This window comes from Symphalangus syndactylus, chromosome 9, assembly GCF_028878055.3.
Source record: "Symphalangus syndactylus isolate Jambi chromosome 9, NHGRI_mSymSyn1-v2.1_pri, whole genome shotgun sequence".
In the NCBI taxonomy this organism is placed as follows: Eukaryota; Metazoa; Chordata; class Mammalia; order Primates; family Hylobatidae; genus Symphalangus; species Symphalangus syndactylus.
Window position 1 is genome coordinate 10,092,602 of NC_072431.2, and position 18,405 is coordinate 10,111,006.

Sequence of the window (18,405 nt, forward strand, 5' to 3'; positions counted from 1 at the left end):
GCCAACATATTTAAAATTTCTCTGTGTGGGGTCTCATAGGAAGAACTATGAATTGCAATTCTCTGCAATTACTTTCAGAATACAGAAGCAGGGAGAATACTTTCCAACTCATTCTACAAGGCCAGCACTACCCTAATACCAAACCCAGCAAAGACCTTATAAGAAAAAATACAAAAACAAAACAAAACAAAAACCCCACAGACCAATATCACCCATGAACAAACGTGAAAATCCTCAACAAAATATTAGTAAATTGAATCCAACAATATACAAAATGAATAATACACCACAATCAAGTGGGATTTATCCCAGGTATGCAAGGCTGGCTCAACACTTGAAAATCAATTAATATAACCCACCACATCATCAGGTTTAAGAAGAAAAATCACATAATTATATCAATATACACAAAAAAGCATTAGACAAAATCTAATATCCATATATGATGAAAACTCTCAGCAAACTAGGAATACAGGGGGAACTTTCTCAACTTTATAATGAACACGACAAAAAAGCATACAGATAACATATTTATGAGAAACTCAAAACTTTCCCACTAAGATTAGAAGCAAGGCAAGGATGTCCTCTCTCATCACTGCTTTTCAATATCATACTAGAAGTCCAAACTAATGCAATAAGACAAGAAAAGGAATAAAAAGTATACAGATTGGGAAGAAATAAAATTGTCTTTGTTCACAGATGACGATTGTCTGCATAGAAAGTCTCAAAGAATTAACAAAAAAAATCCTCTTGCGAATAATACATGATTATATTATAGCAAGCTTGCAGGACAGAAAGTTAATGTGCAAAAGTCAAGCATTTTCCTGTATACCAGCAATGAACAAGTGGAATTTGAAATTTTAAAAAAATTACCATTTATATTAAGATACAAAAGTAGGATACTTCAATATAAATTTAGCAAAATATGTACAATATCTATATGAGCAAAGTATAGAACTCGGATGTAAGATATCAAAGAAGAGGTAAATAAATGAGATAATCCATGTTTTGTGGATAGGAAGACTCAATATTGTCAAGCCGTTAGTTTTTCTCAACTTGATCTATAGATTCAATGCAATCCCAACTAAACTCTCAGCAAGTTATTTTTTGGACATCAACAAACTGATCCTAAAGTTTATACAGAGAGGCAAAAAACCCAGAAGAGTGAACTCAACACGGAAGGAAAACAACAAAGTCGGAAGACTGACACTACGGAACTTCAAGATTTACCATAAAGCTACAGTAATCAAGACAATGTGTTATGGGCAAAAACAGACACACTAATGGAGAAGAGTAAAGAGCCCAGAAAAAGACCCACATGAATACAGTCAGCTGATCTTTGACAAAGACGTAAAGGCAATGGGGTAAAGACAGTGTTTTCAACAAATGGTGCTGCAACAACTGAACATGCACATGTAAAAAAAATGAATCTAGAAACAGACCTTACACCCTTCATAAAAATTAACTCCAAATGGATCATAGACTTAAACGTAAATTGTAAAACTATAAAATGCCTAGAAGACAACATAGGAGAAAACCTAGATGACCTTGGGTATGGTGATGACTTTTTAGATATGATACCAAAGGCATGATCCATGAAAGAAAAAACTGATTAACTGGACTTTATTAAAACTTTAAAACTTCTGCTCTGAGAAAGTTAATGTCAAGAGAATGAGAAGACAAGACACAAACTGGGAGAAAATATTTTCAAAAGATACATCTGATAGGCCAGGCACGAGTAGCTTGCGCCTGTAATCCCAGCACTTGAGGAGGCCAGGGTGGGCAATCGCTTGATTCCAGGAGTTCAAGATCAGCCTGGCCAACATGGTGAAATCCCGTCTCTACTAAAAATACAAACAATTAGCCAGGCATGATGGTGCGGGCCTGTAGCCTCAGCTACTTGGGAGCCTGAGGCAGGAGAATTACTTGATCCTGGGAGGCAGAGGTTGCAGTGAGCCGAGACCGCACTGCACTCCAGCCTGGGCAACAGAGGGAGACTCTGCCTCACAAAAAAAAAAAAAAACAAGAAAGAAAGAAATGAGGTATCAAACCATGAAAACACATAAAGGAAACTTAAATGCGTATTACTAAGTGAAAGAAACCAATCTGAAAATGCAAGATACTGTATAATTCCAAGTATGTGACATTCTGGAAATGACAAAACTATGGAGACAGAAAAAAAGACCACTGGTTGCTAAGGGTTGGGAATGGGGTGAGAGAGGGAAGAAAGTACATGTTGAGAACAGAGAATTTAGGGCACTGAAACTATTGTTATGGTAGTACAATGGTGGATACAAGACATGGATACATTTGTCAAAACCCCATAGAATGTACTGAACATAAGACATAGACACATTTGCCAAAATCTCATAGAATGTACAACACAAGAGTGAACCTTAAGGTAAACTATGGGCTTTGGGTGATAATTATATGTTAATATGTGTTCACTGATTATAACAAATGTACCTCTAAAGTACAGGATGAGGTGGGTCAGGTTGTTCTTGTGTGGACAGGGGTATATGGGAACTATCTGTACTCTCTGTTCAAATTTGCTGAGAACCTAAAACTGCTTTAAAAATTAAAGTCCAGGCGGGGCACGGTGGCTCACGCCTGTAATCCCAGCATTTTGGGAGGCCCAGGCTGGCAGATCACGAGATCAGGAGATCGAGACCATCCTGGCTAACACGGTGAAACCTCGTCTCTATTAAAAATATCGGGCATGGTGGAGGGTGCCTGTAGTCCCAGCTACTCTGAGGGCCGAAGCAGGAGAATGGCGTGAACCCGGAAGGCGGAGCTTGCAGTGAGCCGAGATTGCGCCACTGCACTCCAGCCCGGGTGACAGAGTGAAACTCCGTCTCAAAATAAACAAATAAATAAATAAATAATAAAGTCCAATAATTTAAAATATGTATGTACATATACTTTTTTAAAAACTACACACAGGCCGCGCACGGTGGCTCACGCCTGTAATCCCAGCACTTTGGGAGGCCGAGGCGGGCGGATCACGAGGTCAGGAGATCGAGACCACGGTGAAACCCCGTCTCTACTAAAAATACAAAAAAATTAGCCGGGCGTGGTGGCGGGCGCCTGTAGTCCCAGCTACTCAGAGAGGCTGAGGCAGGAGAATGGCGTGAACCCGGGAGGCGGAGCTTGCAGTGAGCCGAGATTGCGCCAATGCACTCCAGCCTGGGTGACAGAGCGAGACTCTGTCTCAAAAAAAAAAAACAAAAAAAAACTGCACACATAAAACTGTTTAGATATTTATTCCCTGTCCTCTATTGAAATAGTTCCTCTAAGACCTTTTTTGAACAAGTAATTACAACTTGATTTCTGGGTTAAGTTCTAATTTCACCACAGCATCTTTCAAAAGCAAACTATGTCTATGCTGGCATTTCAGAAATGCACTTATCTTCAGATTCTTTTTGCTTTGGCTGGCACTAGAATCTTTTTAATAATATATACACTGACATCTCAGACTTGACACATGACAAGGAGTTTTAAGAGTAATGCTTAAAAAAAACATCACTGCCAGATAATGCTTACAGTACAAGTAAATAACAGATAACCAGATTATATAAATCTGAAAATTATTTCCAAAAAATCTACGAGTTTTGGGATTGAAAGGAACCACAGAGAACACTCAATTCAGCTCCTCCCATCTGAGGTCTACTGCAGAAGGTTCAAACTCATTATTTGCAAGATATTATCTCCATACTTTACCCCATCTACATCTCCAGTATCATCTGCTACTTCCCACTAGGCCCCTTGTGTTTGCTGTGCAAAAATTCCCCATTCTCTTTTTAATTTGCTAAGTTCTTTCATAAAATCAGTGTCTCTAAACACGCTATTCCTTTATTCTGAAATTCACTGGGACCTATCCACACTTAGCAAGCTCCTATTCATCTTTCATCACGCTGTTTGAATAATAATTACGTAGACAAAAAACTTAAGAAAAGTTGACCACAAAATTCTGACTGTGGAATAATTCTAAATACAAAAAGAACTGTAACGAAATCTTAAATTTTATTTAGTAGGTAGTTGGTTGCTGTTGCTGGTCTAGCAATTTTTGTGGACGGTGGGAGGTTACTGCAGGATACAGCGTATCAATAAATATTACTGATGTTGGGAAGCAGGGATTTTACTGTGAACGAAGGGAGATTCAAATATGGAATAAAGGAAGATGAGAAAGAACCCTGCAGTACTAGTTTTGAACTGGAGGTATTAATATAAATGCATTAAAAAACAAACAAATAAAAAACAGGTACTCCTTGGTTCTGTCTACTGAAAGGGTCAAACCACAATGGCAAGAAATAGCAATGAGCAAATCTATACTCAGACTTTTGTTTTCAAATACCACTGCCCAATAAAAAGGCAGTACTAGGACTTCTGAAAAAATGGCTGATTCCAGGTCTGAAGCAAGAGAAAAAAAACAAAGTAAGGCTAGGCATCATGTTCCTGTTGTTTTGTTTCATTTTGTTTTTGAGTCTGGGTCTCGCTCTGTTGAGCAGGCTGGAGTGCAGTGGCACAATCATGGCTCACTGCTGCAGCCTGGAACTCCTGGGCTCAAGCAATCCTCCCACTTCAGCCTCCAAAGTAGCTGGGACTATAGGCATGCACCACCATGCCTGGCTAAGTTTTTTTATTTTTGTAGAGATGGGGATCTCACTATGTTGCCCAGGCTAGTCTCGAACTCCTGGCCTCAAGCAATCGTCCAAATGTTATGTTAAGGAAATGCTCAAAGACTAAAGAACAGTCATGTTAAAAGGACACAGGAGTCAACCACTAGTCAAATTTGGGACAATTTTATCATGAAAAAGTTTAAAAAAATTTAGTAACAAAAAATAACATGTAACTATTACACATACAAGAAAAAAAGAACTGCACGTAGTAAATTGAGAAGAAATGTTACAATTCTTTAAAATTACTTTTTGTAATTATTTTATTATTGTTATTATTTTTGATACGGAGTCTCGCTCTGTTGCCTAGGCTGAGGTACAGTGGTGCGATCTCAGCTCACTGCAACCTCTGCTTCCTCGGTTCAAGTGATTCTTTTGCCTCAGCCTCCCGAGTAGCTGAGATTACAGGTGTGCGCCACCACATCCAGCTAATTTTTGTATTTTTAGTAGAGACGGGGGTTTCACCATGTTGGCCAGACTGGTCTCAAACTCCTGACCTCAGGTGATCTGCCTGCCTCAGCCTCCCAAAGTGCTGGCATTAGAGGTGTGAGCCACCCTGCCCGGCCTTTGTAATTTAAAAATTACAATTTGGGCTGGGTGTGGTGGCTCCTGCCTGTAATCCCAGCACTTTGGGAGGCTGAGGCGGGTGGATCACGAGGTCAGGAGTTTGAGACAGGCCTGGCCAACATGGTGAAACCCTGTCTCTACTAAAAATACAAAAATTAGCTGGGCGTGGTGGTGGGCACCTGTAATCTCAGCTACTCAGGACGCTGAGGTGGGAGAATCATTTGACCCTGGGAGACAGAGGTTGCAGTGAGCTGAGATTGAGCCGTTGCACTCCAGCCTGGGCAACAGGGCGAGACTCCATCTCAAAAATTACTATTTGTAAGCCCCCAGTATAACAAATGATACAGGTAAAGACCATTGGTGGATGCTAAACACAGTGGGTGAAAAGTTGTTGGGGTATTCTTAGGGTCTCAAAGTATCATTTTACTGATTATATGCTAATTCTAAAGAGGCAAATACACCTTTACAATGGAGAGATGTGGCTATTACCACCTTATCCAAACAGTAAAATTAAGCATCACCAGGGACGGGACAGCCCTGATATCATTTGCCTCATAATGTAATGTACTGTGAAGTTCACACTACTTATCATCTACTTTATACGTATCTCCTACGTAATATTTTCCTAAAAATATTTATTTTGAATCTAATCAAGTAAACATATAAATTTAAAACTTGGGACATTCTACAAAACTACCCCAAAGTCTTTTTATAAAAGGCCAGTGCCATGAAAAAACAAAGAAACAAACAAGTAGGATATTATTCTAGATAAAATTACAAGGGACATTAACCACGTGAACCCTGACTAGATCCTGGATGATATAAGTAAAACAAGAAATATAAAACTTTTGGAGGCAATTGGGGAAATTTAAATACAGCCTGTCTGTTACATATTATTGAATTACTACTGACAGTCTGAGGTGCAATAATGATTTATGGTTATAAAGAAGAATGTCATTCTTAGAAGACATGTGACGAGATATTTTGGAGTGAAATCTCAAGATATCCACAATTTACTTTCAAATGGTTCAGCAAATATGGAGGAAATATGTCAAGATGTTACAAATGGTAAATATAGATGAAGTATATGGGTATTCATTGTACTCTTACCTATATATTTGGAATTTTTTAAATAAAAGCTTTGGGGGGAAAATCTCAGTTCAAATGTCGTATCTTCTGTGGAGGCTTTTTTTTTTTTTTCTTTACTTTTCTAGTGAAATTATTTTTTCTATCTTCAGTATTCCTGCAGGACTCTTTATATTTCTACTTTAGCACTTAACGAATTTGTTAATTGCTAATTCCTAGGTCTGACCTTTTTCCTATACTGTGTGAAAGTGGCCTCACCTTCATTCCCAGAATTTAGCTCTTTATCTGGCACCTACTAGGTATTCAATGTTTGTTGTATGAATGAGATAAACTGACATGCTACAGTAACAAACTAAAACTGAACCTAGGTATTGTCTATATCACATGTGTCTCAGATTTAATTAAATCTATCAAGCAGGAAGCCTATTGGATGGTCCTTTGTGATCTGTACCATTATAATGAGTACCAACATTCAAATGGATTTAAAATCGATTTAAAACAAAGCATAACCTGTTTCCCTCAAGCAGGCTGACCCTTAAGTCATCGCAGGCATATTTTCATTTAAAGTCTTCACACTTTCAACTCAAGAAAATTAGAGAAGCATACCTGTTCTATATCCTTGGAAGTGGAGGTCTGGTTTTCTCCCATGATTCCAGGCTGCTCATTTTCCCATGGTAATTTATTTTTTCCTTTTCCTGCACTTAATACCCTTCGGGTACAGATAGTTGGGCTGTAAGATCCATAAATTCGCATGCTGTCCCTCACATGGTCACCACAGTGACAGTGTGAACTCTGAGTTCTGTTACCAGCCAAAAGCCAGTCCGTATCTGCTCCATGTGCCAAATGGTTTGACCTACCCCCGGCAGAAGATGGCATCAGTACTGCATATTCCACAAATCCCTGCTCTGTCAGCCTTGGTAAGGTTTTCCTAGCCAATCTGGCCTGCACAGCATTCATCACTCCGTCTCCATTATCTTGCAGTTCAACAGTATCCACAGCTTTAAAAAGGATGCTGGTTTTACCTGAGCCCATTGATGATGCCAATACGGCAAAAGCTTCTAAAGCTGCTTGGCGTACCCTGCGTTTGCTATCTACAAGAGCTGGGGCAAGATCAAAGGACAGTTTGGGCAAGTCAAAATCCTCACTAGGATAGGTCAGCAGGCAGCAGATGCAAATGTTCACCACCTCCTCTCTCACTCTGGAATGCTTATGTTTGAGATGTTCCAAGAGTAAATAAAGCACCTGCTGAGGTCCTACTTCCTTCATTAGCTTGAGGAAGATTTTCATGTATTCTTGTTTGATCACCAACTTGTTGTCTGCCAGCACTTTGACAGAAGTTGCTATAACTGGTCCCAAGAACTGCTGTACCTGCTCTCCAAGGCGAATAACCAGTAAATGCAGGACTTGAAGTGTGCCATGGACCACTTTGAAGTTAGAATCGTCTAACAAATTATATAGCAAACTAATGAAGCCAACAAGACTAGAATGAGGAGTAGAACTAGGGTTAAATTTTCCCAGCACCTGCTTTAGTTCTTCGACGGCCTGGGTCCGGTTCTTATAGTCTTCCTGATCCAATAATCGTGAATGCAGCTCCTGAGGAATAATCCCAAATTTAAGATTGCTGTTGGAAAGAGTCACTGCACAGGGAAGGGGATCTTCAGGAAATCTAGAAGCTTCAAGTTCCAAATAATAAGGAACCTGACTTCCGAACTGGGACTCCAGGCGGCGATTGTAGTGTCTCCTCAGGGCAGAGGGCAGACGAGAAATATAAGATTGAAACCTGTCTTGGCCAAGTCGCTCCCCAATTTGTTGAAGTGCGGAGAAAGCTGTCTCAGATTCTTCTTCTGTCTCCTGATCACCAAGCTTTCGAGCCAGGGATATTATCACCTCGGTGAGATCCAGACCAAGCAACAAGTCCTCAGTAGTAAGCAAGATAGGAAGCAGTAGTGCTGTGGAAGCTCTAAGTCGGGCATCGGTACTCTCTAGTCCTTGTTGTATAAGCGTTCTCAGCACCTCTCCAGAACTACGTTTCAGACATATATGAAGGATCTGCAGCGCATCTTTCCGCAGGGCTGGATTCTCTTCCCGTAACGAGACAACTAGTTGAGGCAAAAGTGCTAAGCTAAAGGCTTCTTCAAGCTGGCCTGCCTCCCCCTGACCCCGGAGAACGTCCGAGAGAAGTCGCAAGCAGAGCCGCTTCTCATCACTACCTCCTTCCACAAGCACTCGGCCCAGTGCCCAATACAAAGCTTCCTTGCGTCGGGGGAAGCCAAGTCGACCGCCCCGCCGCGGCAAAACAGCTTGCAAAGCCTGAAAGGCCTCAGAAGGATCCGGGGCAGTGCGGAGAAGTTGAAGGAGCTGAGTCTCCTCTTCATCTCCCCCTGACAAACCGCCTCCAGACTCAGACCAGCTGCTTGAGACTGCCTCCGAGGGCATCAAGAGGGCCGAGGCCAGAGGCGAAGTTGTAGTGGGGCAGGAACCGTGGTCCCCCGCAGCTCCACGGCAGTAGTAGTTTTTCTCTCCTCTCATAATGCCCCCAACTCGACTATCATCAGTCTCTGGGGCGGAAGGACGACTGCGGCTCTGGAGCCGATAGGTAGAGAGGACTGGAAAGGGCGGCAGCAGAAGCAGCGCGGAGTGGGCAGCCGCCATGCAGGGTTGTCAGGTGGCAGTGGTTGGAAGAAACCATTGCCGTCTCCGAAGGGCTCGCTGGAGCCCACACTTCCAGATCTTCTCCAAGCCCCAAGCTGCAGAAGAGAAAAAAGAACAGCTTCAGCCTGCCGCGCGGCCGCCCCCAACTCCGGGAGGCAGCCTGTGGCAAAATGGCCCCCGTCTGAGCCCTAGACCCCACAGCTGCCACCGGGCGTAACCAAGGGCACCACGTGACCAAACCGATTGCTTCCATGGTGATGCACCCAGCGCGGACCTCTTGACCCGGAAATCCACTTGCCGTCATGAATGCTGGGTTATGTAGTCCACGTCAGGTGTTGAGACTAGGCCAAAGTCTCCTGAAGAGGAAGTCAGAACGTTGTAAACGTAGCTACAGCGGAGAAGGGAGGAGGGGTGAAGACATTTGACGGATGTGACGCTTTCCTTGCTCTGGGCGGAAGTTGCCCGCCCCACCCGTAAGAGTTAGGGTTTGACCGGAGCTAGTGAGGATCCGTCCCAGGCTCAAATTGTCCGCGGCTCCTCCTCCTGTCGCTGCCCGTGTGATTACTGGGACTCAGGTATTTTCCTTTTGCTGTCCTCCAGCAGTGCAGGCTTTGGCAGTGTTTTGCCCGAATGCCGCTGGTGCTAGAGTAAGAGGCAAAGGACTGAGCGGAGCAGGTGGAAAGAGAGGCGACATCTTCTTGTGCAGGGCTCGTTACCCTTGTAAACGCGTTACTGTCTACCACCCTAAGGAACTGCGATCCTTTCCTCTTGCCATCTGCTTATCAGGACAGAAGATCTGGACCACGGCCAAGCTCACAAATCGGGTATTTTTTTTCAATTCCTGGTCTTTGGGGCCTTTATTCGCCTCCCCCTTCTCCTTTGTCTACTTCTCTTAACCCTCCGGCCGTAGAGGGTTAATTTTTTTTGTTTGTTTGCTTGTTTGTTTTGGGCCACGTTTCCTTGCCCTCATCACTTTGCGTTTTCTTTACAACGTACATAATCTGGAAATAGGTCTGTTGTTTTTTTTTTTCCCCTGTAGCTAACCGCCTCTCCCTTAGACGTTATCAAAATCTTTCCTTCTAATGCAGTTCCTCTGTGGGACTCTCCCCTAACCTCCGCCCCCTCCGTCTGCCGCCCTAGCCTCCCTGCTGGATCCTCAAGCGTCTCTGCAGCCTTTCAGTCTCCTAGAGACAGAGATTGCGAAGACAATTTCACTTGCGGTGGAAGTTCTTGGCATCATGGTTCTAAGAGAATTCTGCCTTGTGGATTTAGGAATTATAGTAGACATTATTTTAGGCGAACTGAGAATTTTGTGTTCATTTTCTCCTTCTCATAAATGATACTTAAACGGACACAGTGAAAGAGCTGGAGTGTCTAGTGTGAGCCTGAATGCTTTGGAGTGGGGAAGAGAGATTTTTTTTTTTTTGAAGGAATAATACAATTACTTTTGAATGACTCGTGCGAAAAGTCTAAGTTATCATTTGAAGACCCAAATTTATGCACTTCAAATGCAAGTATTCCTACCCTGCTCTGTACCAGGTGGGATTTCTCTTAAATACTTTTTAAAGTCTTGGAATAATTGAGTCACGTATGCCAAACAGCTTTATAAATAATGCTCCCAGCTGATGCAAGTGCAAAAATAATTTCTGGATTTTTGCCTTAAAGTACGATTTGAATATCAGTTTTGTTTTGTTTTGTTTTTTGGGGGTGGGGTGGGGAATAGATTATTAATGTAAATGAGGCTGTGTAAATATACATCCTATGTTTTGGTTTAAATTCTAGGCTGTTACTTTGGTTTTAGTGAGCCATCTTTGTGTTTAAATGAATCTGCCTAAATTAGGTTTAGCTAGCATGTTTCATTTTAGGGACAGGTTAAAGACAGGGAGATGAAAAACAAGAAATGATTGTAGCAGTTGTCAATGAGAAAGTGTCTGGTTCTCATAGTTCCAACCTAAGAAGCTCAAATGTGTAGACTTCTACTCATGTATTGCCCAGACTTGAGGAACCCAGTTCAAACTAACCTAGAGAATGATGTACACATTACAGTGTCAGTTTATGTTGGATCAGAATTTTCAAGTTGAAAATCCAGTGCACTCTTTCTTGTATCCAAGAACTTGGGAAGCCAAGTTAATAACTAGAGGTTGTATGGTAATCATCGAATCACAGAAAAGGAACTTCGAAAGTCTTAAATGAGAGACGTGGATACTTAAGCAGTTATCATGCCCTTTTCCTGGGAACGAAGCAAGATGAATCTTCCTTTTGACTCTTGTTTTTTTAGGTCCCTGTGGATCACTATACATTACAGATTGCAATTTATTTTTTATCTGTTACATTTTGTCTCTTTGATTGAAGACTTAGAAGATGCATTTGTCTCCATAGTGGATATTTAGGAAATGGGACTTCATCAGCATCCTGTCTTACTGATGATCTTTTAGAGTTATTTTGTGGAACATAAATCTCATTCATTGTGTGTGTATTCTGTTTATTACGAAGCAGATTTTTTTTTAATCTTTGGAAATCTAGGAATTCCTCGTATATTGACTTAAAAAGCCTTTTGTATTTAATCATGTAGAGAGAGAGTACAAATTTATAATCGATTTTTAGAACAGTAGAATACACTATTAGGTGTTTTATTAATAGTACACCTCAGAAAGTTAAAAGGAAGTGGTTTAGGATACATTGAAAATTGCAAATTCAGCTAAAACAAGTTTAAAATTTCAATAATTTCAAGAATGTAGTTAAATTAGTGAATTATAGGAATGTGTGTGGTACATATGTTAATTTTTTTTAGCTGAACTTAAGGGTAAACATAATTGCCCTAAAAACTTACTTTATTTCCAGAATCAGAGATAATACATTAGTTCCCTGGGCGAATCACTATGATTTTTCTGTGTTCTTACTCAAATTTTACAGACATCCAGGAATATTGAACGTCAGTGTGATTTCTGTAAAGTATTAAGAATTTTGTATAGTTTGAGAAGTTATTGTGAAGAAATGCTATGCAAATGAAAGTTGCTATTAATATTAACAAACAATTATAATAATACCATGTTTCGAGTATTTGCTATGTGCCGTGCACCATGCTAGGTACTTAGTAAATATTAACTCATTTAATCCTTACAAGAATTTTTTGAGGTTACATCTTCTACATTTGAACTATGGAACATTTTATGGGTGTTTCTACAAAAGAGTAATTGGACAGAGGAAGAAAGTAAAACTGACATTTGCTTAGAGCTTGGAGAAGGTTTTGGTGGAGGTCAGTGTAGAAACTTTAGGATAAAATTAGATTTTTTCCATTATTATTCATATATTTTATTATATGTCATTTGATTATATATTTTTTAATTTATTATTTTTTCTTTCAATCCTTGGTTGAAGATTATATATATTTTAATCTATCCTTTTTGGATTTCTGTTCAAAATCTTTTTAGTTTCTTGTTTGAGGTAACACTTCAATAAGTTAAGAAGTTATGAGCTTATTTTATACAGGATTGAATCAGTTTTCTTGATGTATATGAGTGATATATTTTCACCTACTTAGGTTTATCTTCTAAACCCATTACGTATTTCTGTCTTCAGTCAAAACTATAATTTTAAACAAAAATCCAACTTGTATTACACATTAATTACTATGTATAAGTTAACAGAATTTCACATCTGTTGCAGTTTTTCAGTGGACAGGGATTAACTATGTAACTTAGACGCCTGTCATAACATGGATTCAGAAATAACACAGAAGAAAGCAAGTTCAAAGTCATTACCACATCCAGTAAGAGCTCTTGACAGGCTTCTAATTTTAGTTTTGTTTGTCAAGTAATAATAAAAGTCAAATCTCAGATAAAAGGAAAATATCCTAAGTTGTTCCATAGGCTCACTGATAAAATTATATACCATTATTAGTTGAATTATCCTATGAGGAAAGTTGAACTGTGGGAAAGAAATTTAAGAAAAGAGCAGATGTGATCAAATATTCTCCTAATTTCATAAATCATTTCTTATTTTCTCCTTTTAAAGAAAAGTGTCTGTTTGAATTTTTTTTTTTTTAAGAGTAATGTTGATTTCTCTTCACCATTTATTTACTCTGGGTGTGATCTATATTTATATAGTGGCAGATAATTGCCTCCCAACTGATTTCAGCACCACTGTTTTGTGGCTTAGGTGTCAATTAAGTAGATAGGTACAAAACTCGCAACTTGACCTTTATTAACTTGGTTTCAGAACTTAAAGTTAAGTTACTGTAGACTATGGAAAGTTTGATTTTAATTTTAATTTCAAATAGATACTTTTTATTCGATATTGACTAATGCAGTTACCAAGATTCGGAATACTATTGTTTGTTTTATCATTAAAAAAAAAAAAAAAAAACTACGGCAGAGATATGGAGGAACGTGATATACCAAATCTGCTTTTAGACAAATACTGAAAGGCAATGATTGTTCCATGGATCCTTCTTTATTTCATTTTAAAGCCCTGTGTATTTTTGTATCTAATGTGTGTCTATAAAGATTTTATATGAATGATCTATCCTCTTTGGATTTCTATTCTGCACATTTTTAGTTTCTTGTTTGAGTTAAAATTTTAATAAGATTAAGAAATTCTGAGCTTTTTTAATAAATGAGGCAGTGTAATACAATATTTAAGAATTACGTAGACAGAGTGCCAAGGTTTAAATCTTGCCTTGGACTTAATTTCTCTGTGCCTCAAATTTCTTTATCTGTAAAACGGTAGTAATAATAACAGTGGCTATTATATTTTGCTCTGAGGATGAAAGGAATTAATACATGTTAAAAGCTTGGACGGTTAACTGGTACATTATGACAGTCAGAGGTATTCTAGATGCTCTTTTGTAGAATAATTTCATTTTATGAGAAGTAATAACAATTATAAATTGATTCAGTAAATATTTTAAGCAGCTCAACATTGTTTGGCATTTAATTTTTTGTATGTAATGTGTAGAGAGCATTGTTCTAAGATTAAGAAAACATTCTAGTCCCAGTAATGTTTTTTACTAATTATGTGATTTTGCTAATTCATTTAAACTCCCTGAACTTAGGATTCTAAAACTGTCTTATTCAAAATTTAGTGCCTTATATTTTCTGTTTTTTAAGAAAAAACTCTCTTACTGTGCAAAATTTCAAAAACATGTAAAAGCAGAACTATATGATGAACGTCTATTTACCTATCACGCATCTTCAATGGTTATCAACTCATGACGGCATCTATATCCCCTTCCACTCCCTCATCCCCTATTATTTTGCAGTAAATCCTAACAACATATTATTTCATCTGCAAACATTTCAATACAGCTGGTCATGGGGGCTCACACTTGTAATCGCAGCTCTTTGGGAGGCCAAGGCAGGAGGATTGCTTGAGGCCAGAAGTTCAAGACCAGCCTGGACAAATAGTGAGATCCCATCTCTACAAAAAATAAAAACAAAAAATATTAGCCAGGCATGGTAGCATGCGCCTGTAGTTCTAGCTACTCAGGAGGCTGAGGAGGGAGAATCCCTTGAGCCCAGGAATTCAAGGTTACAGTAAGCTGTAATTGCACCATTGCACACCAATTTCAGTATATATTTGTAAAAGAAAAAAGCTCTTAAAAACACAACCACAATACCACTATTTAGCAACAAAAAATAGCAGTGATTAATTAATATATTAATAATCCAGTCAGTGTGTAAATTTCCAAGTGTTTTCTAAATATGTGGGTGCACACACAAGTCTATGGTTCACAGGTCGTATTTGATTGATACGGCTTTTAGATTTATAGATTCATTCTCTTTATTTCTTGCAGTTTATTTGTTGAAGAATTTAGTTTATTTTACAAGATTTTTCACAGTTGATGTGTTTTTGCTAATTGCATCTTTCTGGTATTGTTTAACATGATTTTTCTATTTTCTATATTTTATGTAAATTAATAGTTGGAGCTAGAGAATTGACTGTAGTTTAATTTGCTTGACTTTGGTGGGTGTTGGGGGTGGGATGTGAGAATACTCATGGGTGTTACGTTTTTCCATCAGAAGGTCCAATTATCTAGCTATGTCTCTTTTTGTGATATAAACAGCCCTTCACAATCAATGCCCGTTATTTATTAAGGATGCAAAATGGTAATATTCCATTATTCCTTCTTTATTTATTAACAGGGATACTTTTAAAAGGAGAAATTTGGCCAGGTGTAGGGGCTCATGCCTGTAACCTCAAACTTTTTTGTTTGTTTTTTTTCTTTGTAGAGACGGAGTTTCACCGTGTTGCCCAGGCTGGTCTCAAAACTCCTGGGCTCAAGCTATCCTCCCACCTTAGCCTCCCAAAGTGCTGGAATTACACTACCTAGGATTTAGATTCCAAATTTGTCTTGACATCTTCTGCCCCAGACATGGTATCAGCTGTTTGCCCAAGGAGTTCTGTTCTCTTTGAGGGAAATGGTATTTAGAGAGTACATCTGAATGCTAGAAATTGTCTTTGCTACTGCAATGGTCAGTTTCTAGACCTTTTCAGTAGACAGAGCTAGGAAATATAATTTATTTTTTTCCTTAAAATAATATTACATATATTTAATATGTATGTATAGCTCACATGTGTTTTATGTATTATATATAAATTATGTATTAGTATATATGAATATTTATTGTTATTTATATGCATATATTTATTCTTATACTTTTTATTCAAATACAGACTATGAGGTTCATAATTAACATCTTAGTGTTATATCTTTATCTTCTTTTTCCCATACCAAGAATCCTAGATCACAGTGACCCTAGGGTTGATAGAATATCATATCATTACTCGTTTGCTTTATAGCACAATGCACACATTAACGGTGTCAGAATACAAATAAACGGTGTCCTCATCAACAATGCGATTACTGAAAACAGCATAAGATATGTATTTTAGGGCATATCACAATAGAGACTGTCAGATTACTGTTTTAAAGTTATTTGTAATGGTATGGTAAGGCCACTAACTAGATATTTTCTTCCTTTGTGTTTTCAATTTTCAAATTTCTTATGGATCATGTTTTTAAGATTTAATTGTGCTTTATAATTACGTAAAATACTTTCCTGATTCCACAGTCAAATCTATAAAACAGAGTATATTCAAAGATATCTCCTTCTATCTCTATCGTCTAGTCTTTAGTTCCCTACCTCCTCTTGTAGGTAACCTTTAAAAGTATATATTGTGTAAAATTTCCTTTTTTTAATAGAAATGATTACGTATATTTGTAATCTTTCCTATTATAGATAAATGGTGACACACTAAACACACTTTGTTTAGATCAGGGAGATCACTGCAGAGTATTCTATACAGAGATTCCCCATTCCTTTTCATCGCTGTGTAGTACTCCATTGTGTGGATGCTCTGTAGTTTTCACAACCATTCTTTTGTTGCTGGACATGAGAATTGTTTTAAAAATCTTGGTCAGTTGCCTTCTGGTCTCTCAAATATGAGGAATAAGAAACACGAATATATTATTTTGTTTTTATAAATAGATCTGCAATTATTATTAGCCTTATGGATTTGTCTTTATACATTTTTGCCAGTGTAATTTTTGGATAGATTCTTAGAAGTAGGGTTGTTGGGTCAAAGGATAAATCCAAATGTAATTTTGCTAGATTTTGACAGATTTACCTCTAGAGATTTTGTATCATTTTCTATTGCCACAGCAATGAGTGAGATTTCCTGTTTCTTATATCCTCGCCAACAGACTATACTGTCAAGAGAGAATTGTTAACTCCATGTATTAATTTATTTGATTTTAAGTGAAGTTGAGCAATTTTTGTATGGTTAAAATCGTTTATATTCTTAACAAACATCTGTTCATTTCTTTAACCAATTTTTCCTATAGGGCTAGAGAATTTTAGAAATATTTTATATATTGCTGATATATATTTTATATATGCTACAAATATTTTTCTCAGTCTCATTTATATTTTTACTTACGATTTCTTTATTCCACGTTTTTAAAATGTAATCAGTTTTACCTGTTTTTTCACTAATGTCTTCTGGATTTTGTTTCAAAGTTAGGCAACTGTTGCCTAGTCTCAGGTTGTCTGTTTGTTTTCCATTACTTATAACAAAATATCTGAAACTGGATAATTTATAAATAAAAGGAATTTATTTCTTACAGTTATGGAGGCTGAGAACTCTAAGGTCAAGGGGGCCACATCTGGTGTGAGCTTTCTTGGGGCTGCATCTGGTGGGAGCCTTCTTGCTGGTAGGACCTCTGCAGAGTCCCAAGGCAGCACAAGGCCTCACATGGTGAGGGGGCTGTGAGTGTGCTAGCTCAGCTCTCCCTTCCTCTTCTTATGAAGCCACTGGTCCCACTCCTGTGATAATCCTTTAAGTTGCTAACACGTTAATTCATTAATCCATAAGTGGATCAATCCGTTCATAAGGATTCTGCCAGTCACCTCTTGAAAGCCCTACCTCTCAACACTACTGCACTGGGGACTAAATTTCAACATAAGTTTTTACACCTATTTTATTTTAATATTTATATAATTACATTTTTCATATATATACCTCTGATTCATTTGGAATTTATCCTGTTGCTGTAGGTATGTAGCAGAAATCTAGTTTTACCTGTTTCCATATGGCTATTCCGTTATCTCAACACATTTATTTAAACGTTTCTCTTTTCCCTCGCTGAGATGCCACCTTTATCATATACTGAACCTGCATATCTAAATGATCTACTTTTATATTTTCCGTTCTCCATTGATCTATTTTTCCTTACATACTTCTCATTTAATCCTAATCCACAACAAATTTTACAAATGAGAATGTTTAAGATTAGAATAAGTAATTTGCCCAAGTATCAAATAGCCCAGCTATTAGGTAGCAAAATGTAGACTTAAATCCAAATCTCTCCGACTCTAAAATCAATGCTTTTACTCACTGTTCTTTCCTGTTTTTTTATGGTACTTACCCTCCTTTTACGCAAAGTGGTTACTCAGGTAAATGAAACTGCCAGTGTAAAACTGTTTGACAAATGTGGGGCTTTGAGGATTGGAAAGTATTACTTCTTTGAATTACTTTTTTTAGCCATTTGTGGGTAGATAGCTGAGAACCAAATATAGTCACAGTTGTCATGTATAATTTTGAAGGCATTATAGTTTTTGAGCCAAACGCAGTGGTGGACACCTGTAGTCCCGGCTACTGATGAGGCTGAGGCAAGTAGATCACTTGAGCCTAGGAGTTTGAGGTTGCATTGCACCATGATCATGCCTTTGAATAGCCATTGCACTCCAGCCTGGGCAACATAGTGAGATCCTGTCTGTAAAAGACTTTCATTTTAAATATTTCTTAAAAATAACTTTCAGTAATTTTTAAGCTGTTAAACTTGAGCTATAGATATTTTAACTGGTTCTGGAACTTTTGCCTAAGAATAACCTGGAGGACTTAAAACAGTTTGTCCATTTCC

The 18,405-nt window shown here is 38.2% G+C and overlaps 2 protein-coding genes across 10 annotated transcripts in view; one reads left to right on the forward strand and one right to left on the reverse strand.

The window, feature by feature from the left end:
• TOGARAM1 (TOG array regulator of axonemal microtubules 1) overlaps positions 1-9,222 on the reverse strand; it is a 106,094-nt gene extending 96,872 nt beyond the window's left edge. For 2 of the 7 annotated variants that reach the window (XM_055291444.2, XM_055291445.1), the window contains exon 1: positions 6,936-9,213. In XM_055291444.2, the coding sequence (XP_055147419.1) occupies positions 6,936-8,981 (2,046 nt within the window). In that variant the 5' untranslated portion in view covers positions 8,982-9,213. Of the gene's footprint in view, positions 1-6,935 lie in introns of all 7 variants that reach the window. The other 5 variants (XM_063609264.1, XM_063609263.1, XM_055291441.2 and 2 more) reach the window with 4 other exon arrangements.
• Positions 9,177-18,405, forward strand: part of KLHL28 (kelch like family member 28) — a 37,692-nt gene continuing 28,463 nt past the window's right edge. The window contains exon 1 of one of the 3 annotated variants that reach the window (XM_055291447.2): positions 9,177-10,520. In XM_055291447.2, the coding sequence (XP_055147422.1) occupies positions 10,479-10,520 (42 nt within the window). In that variant the 5' untranslated portion in view covers positions 9,177-10,478. The remainder of the gene's footprint in view (positions 10,521-18,405) is intronic. The other 2 variants (XM_055291449.2, XM_055291448.2) reach the window with 2 other exon arrangements.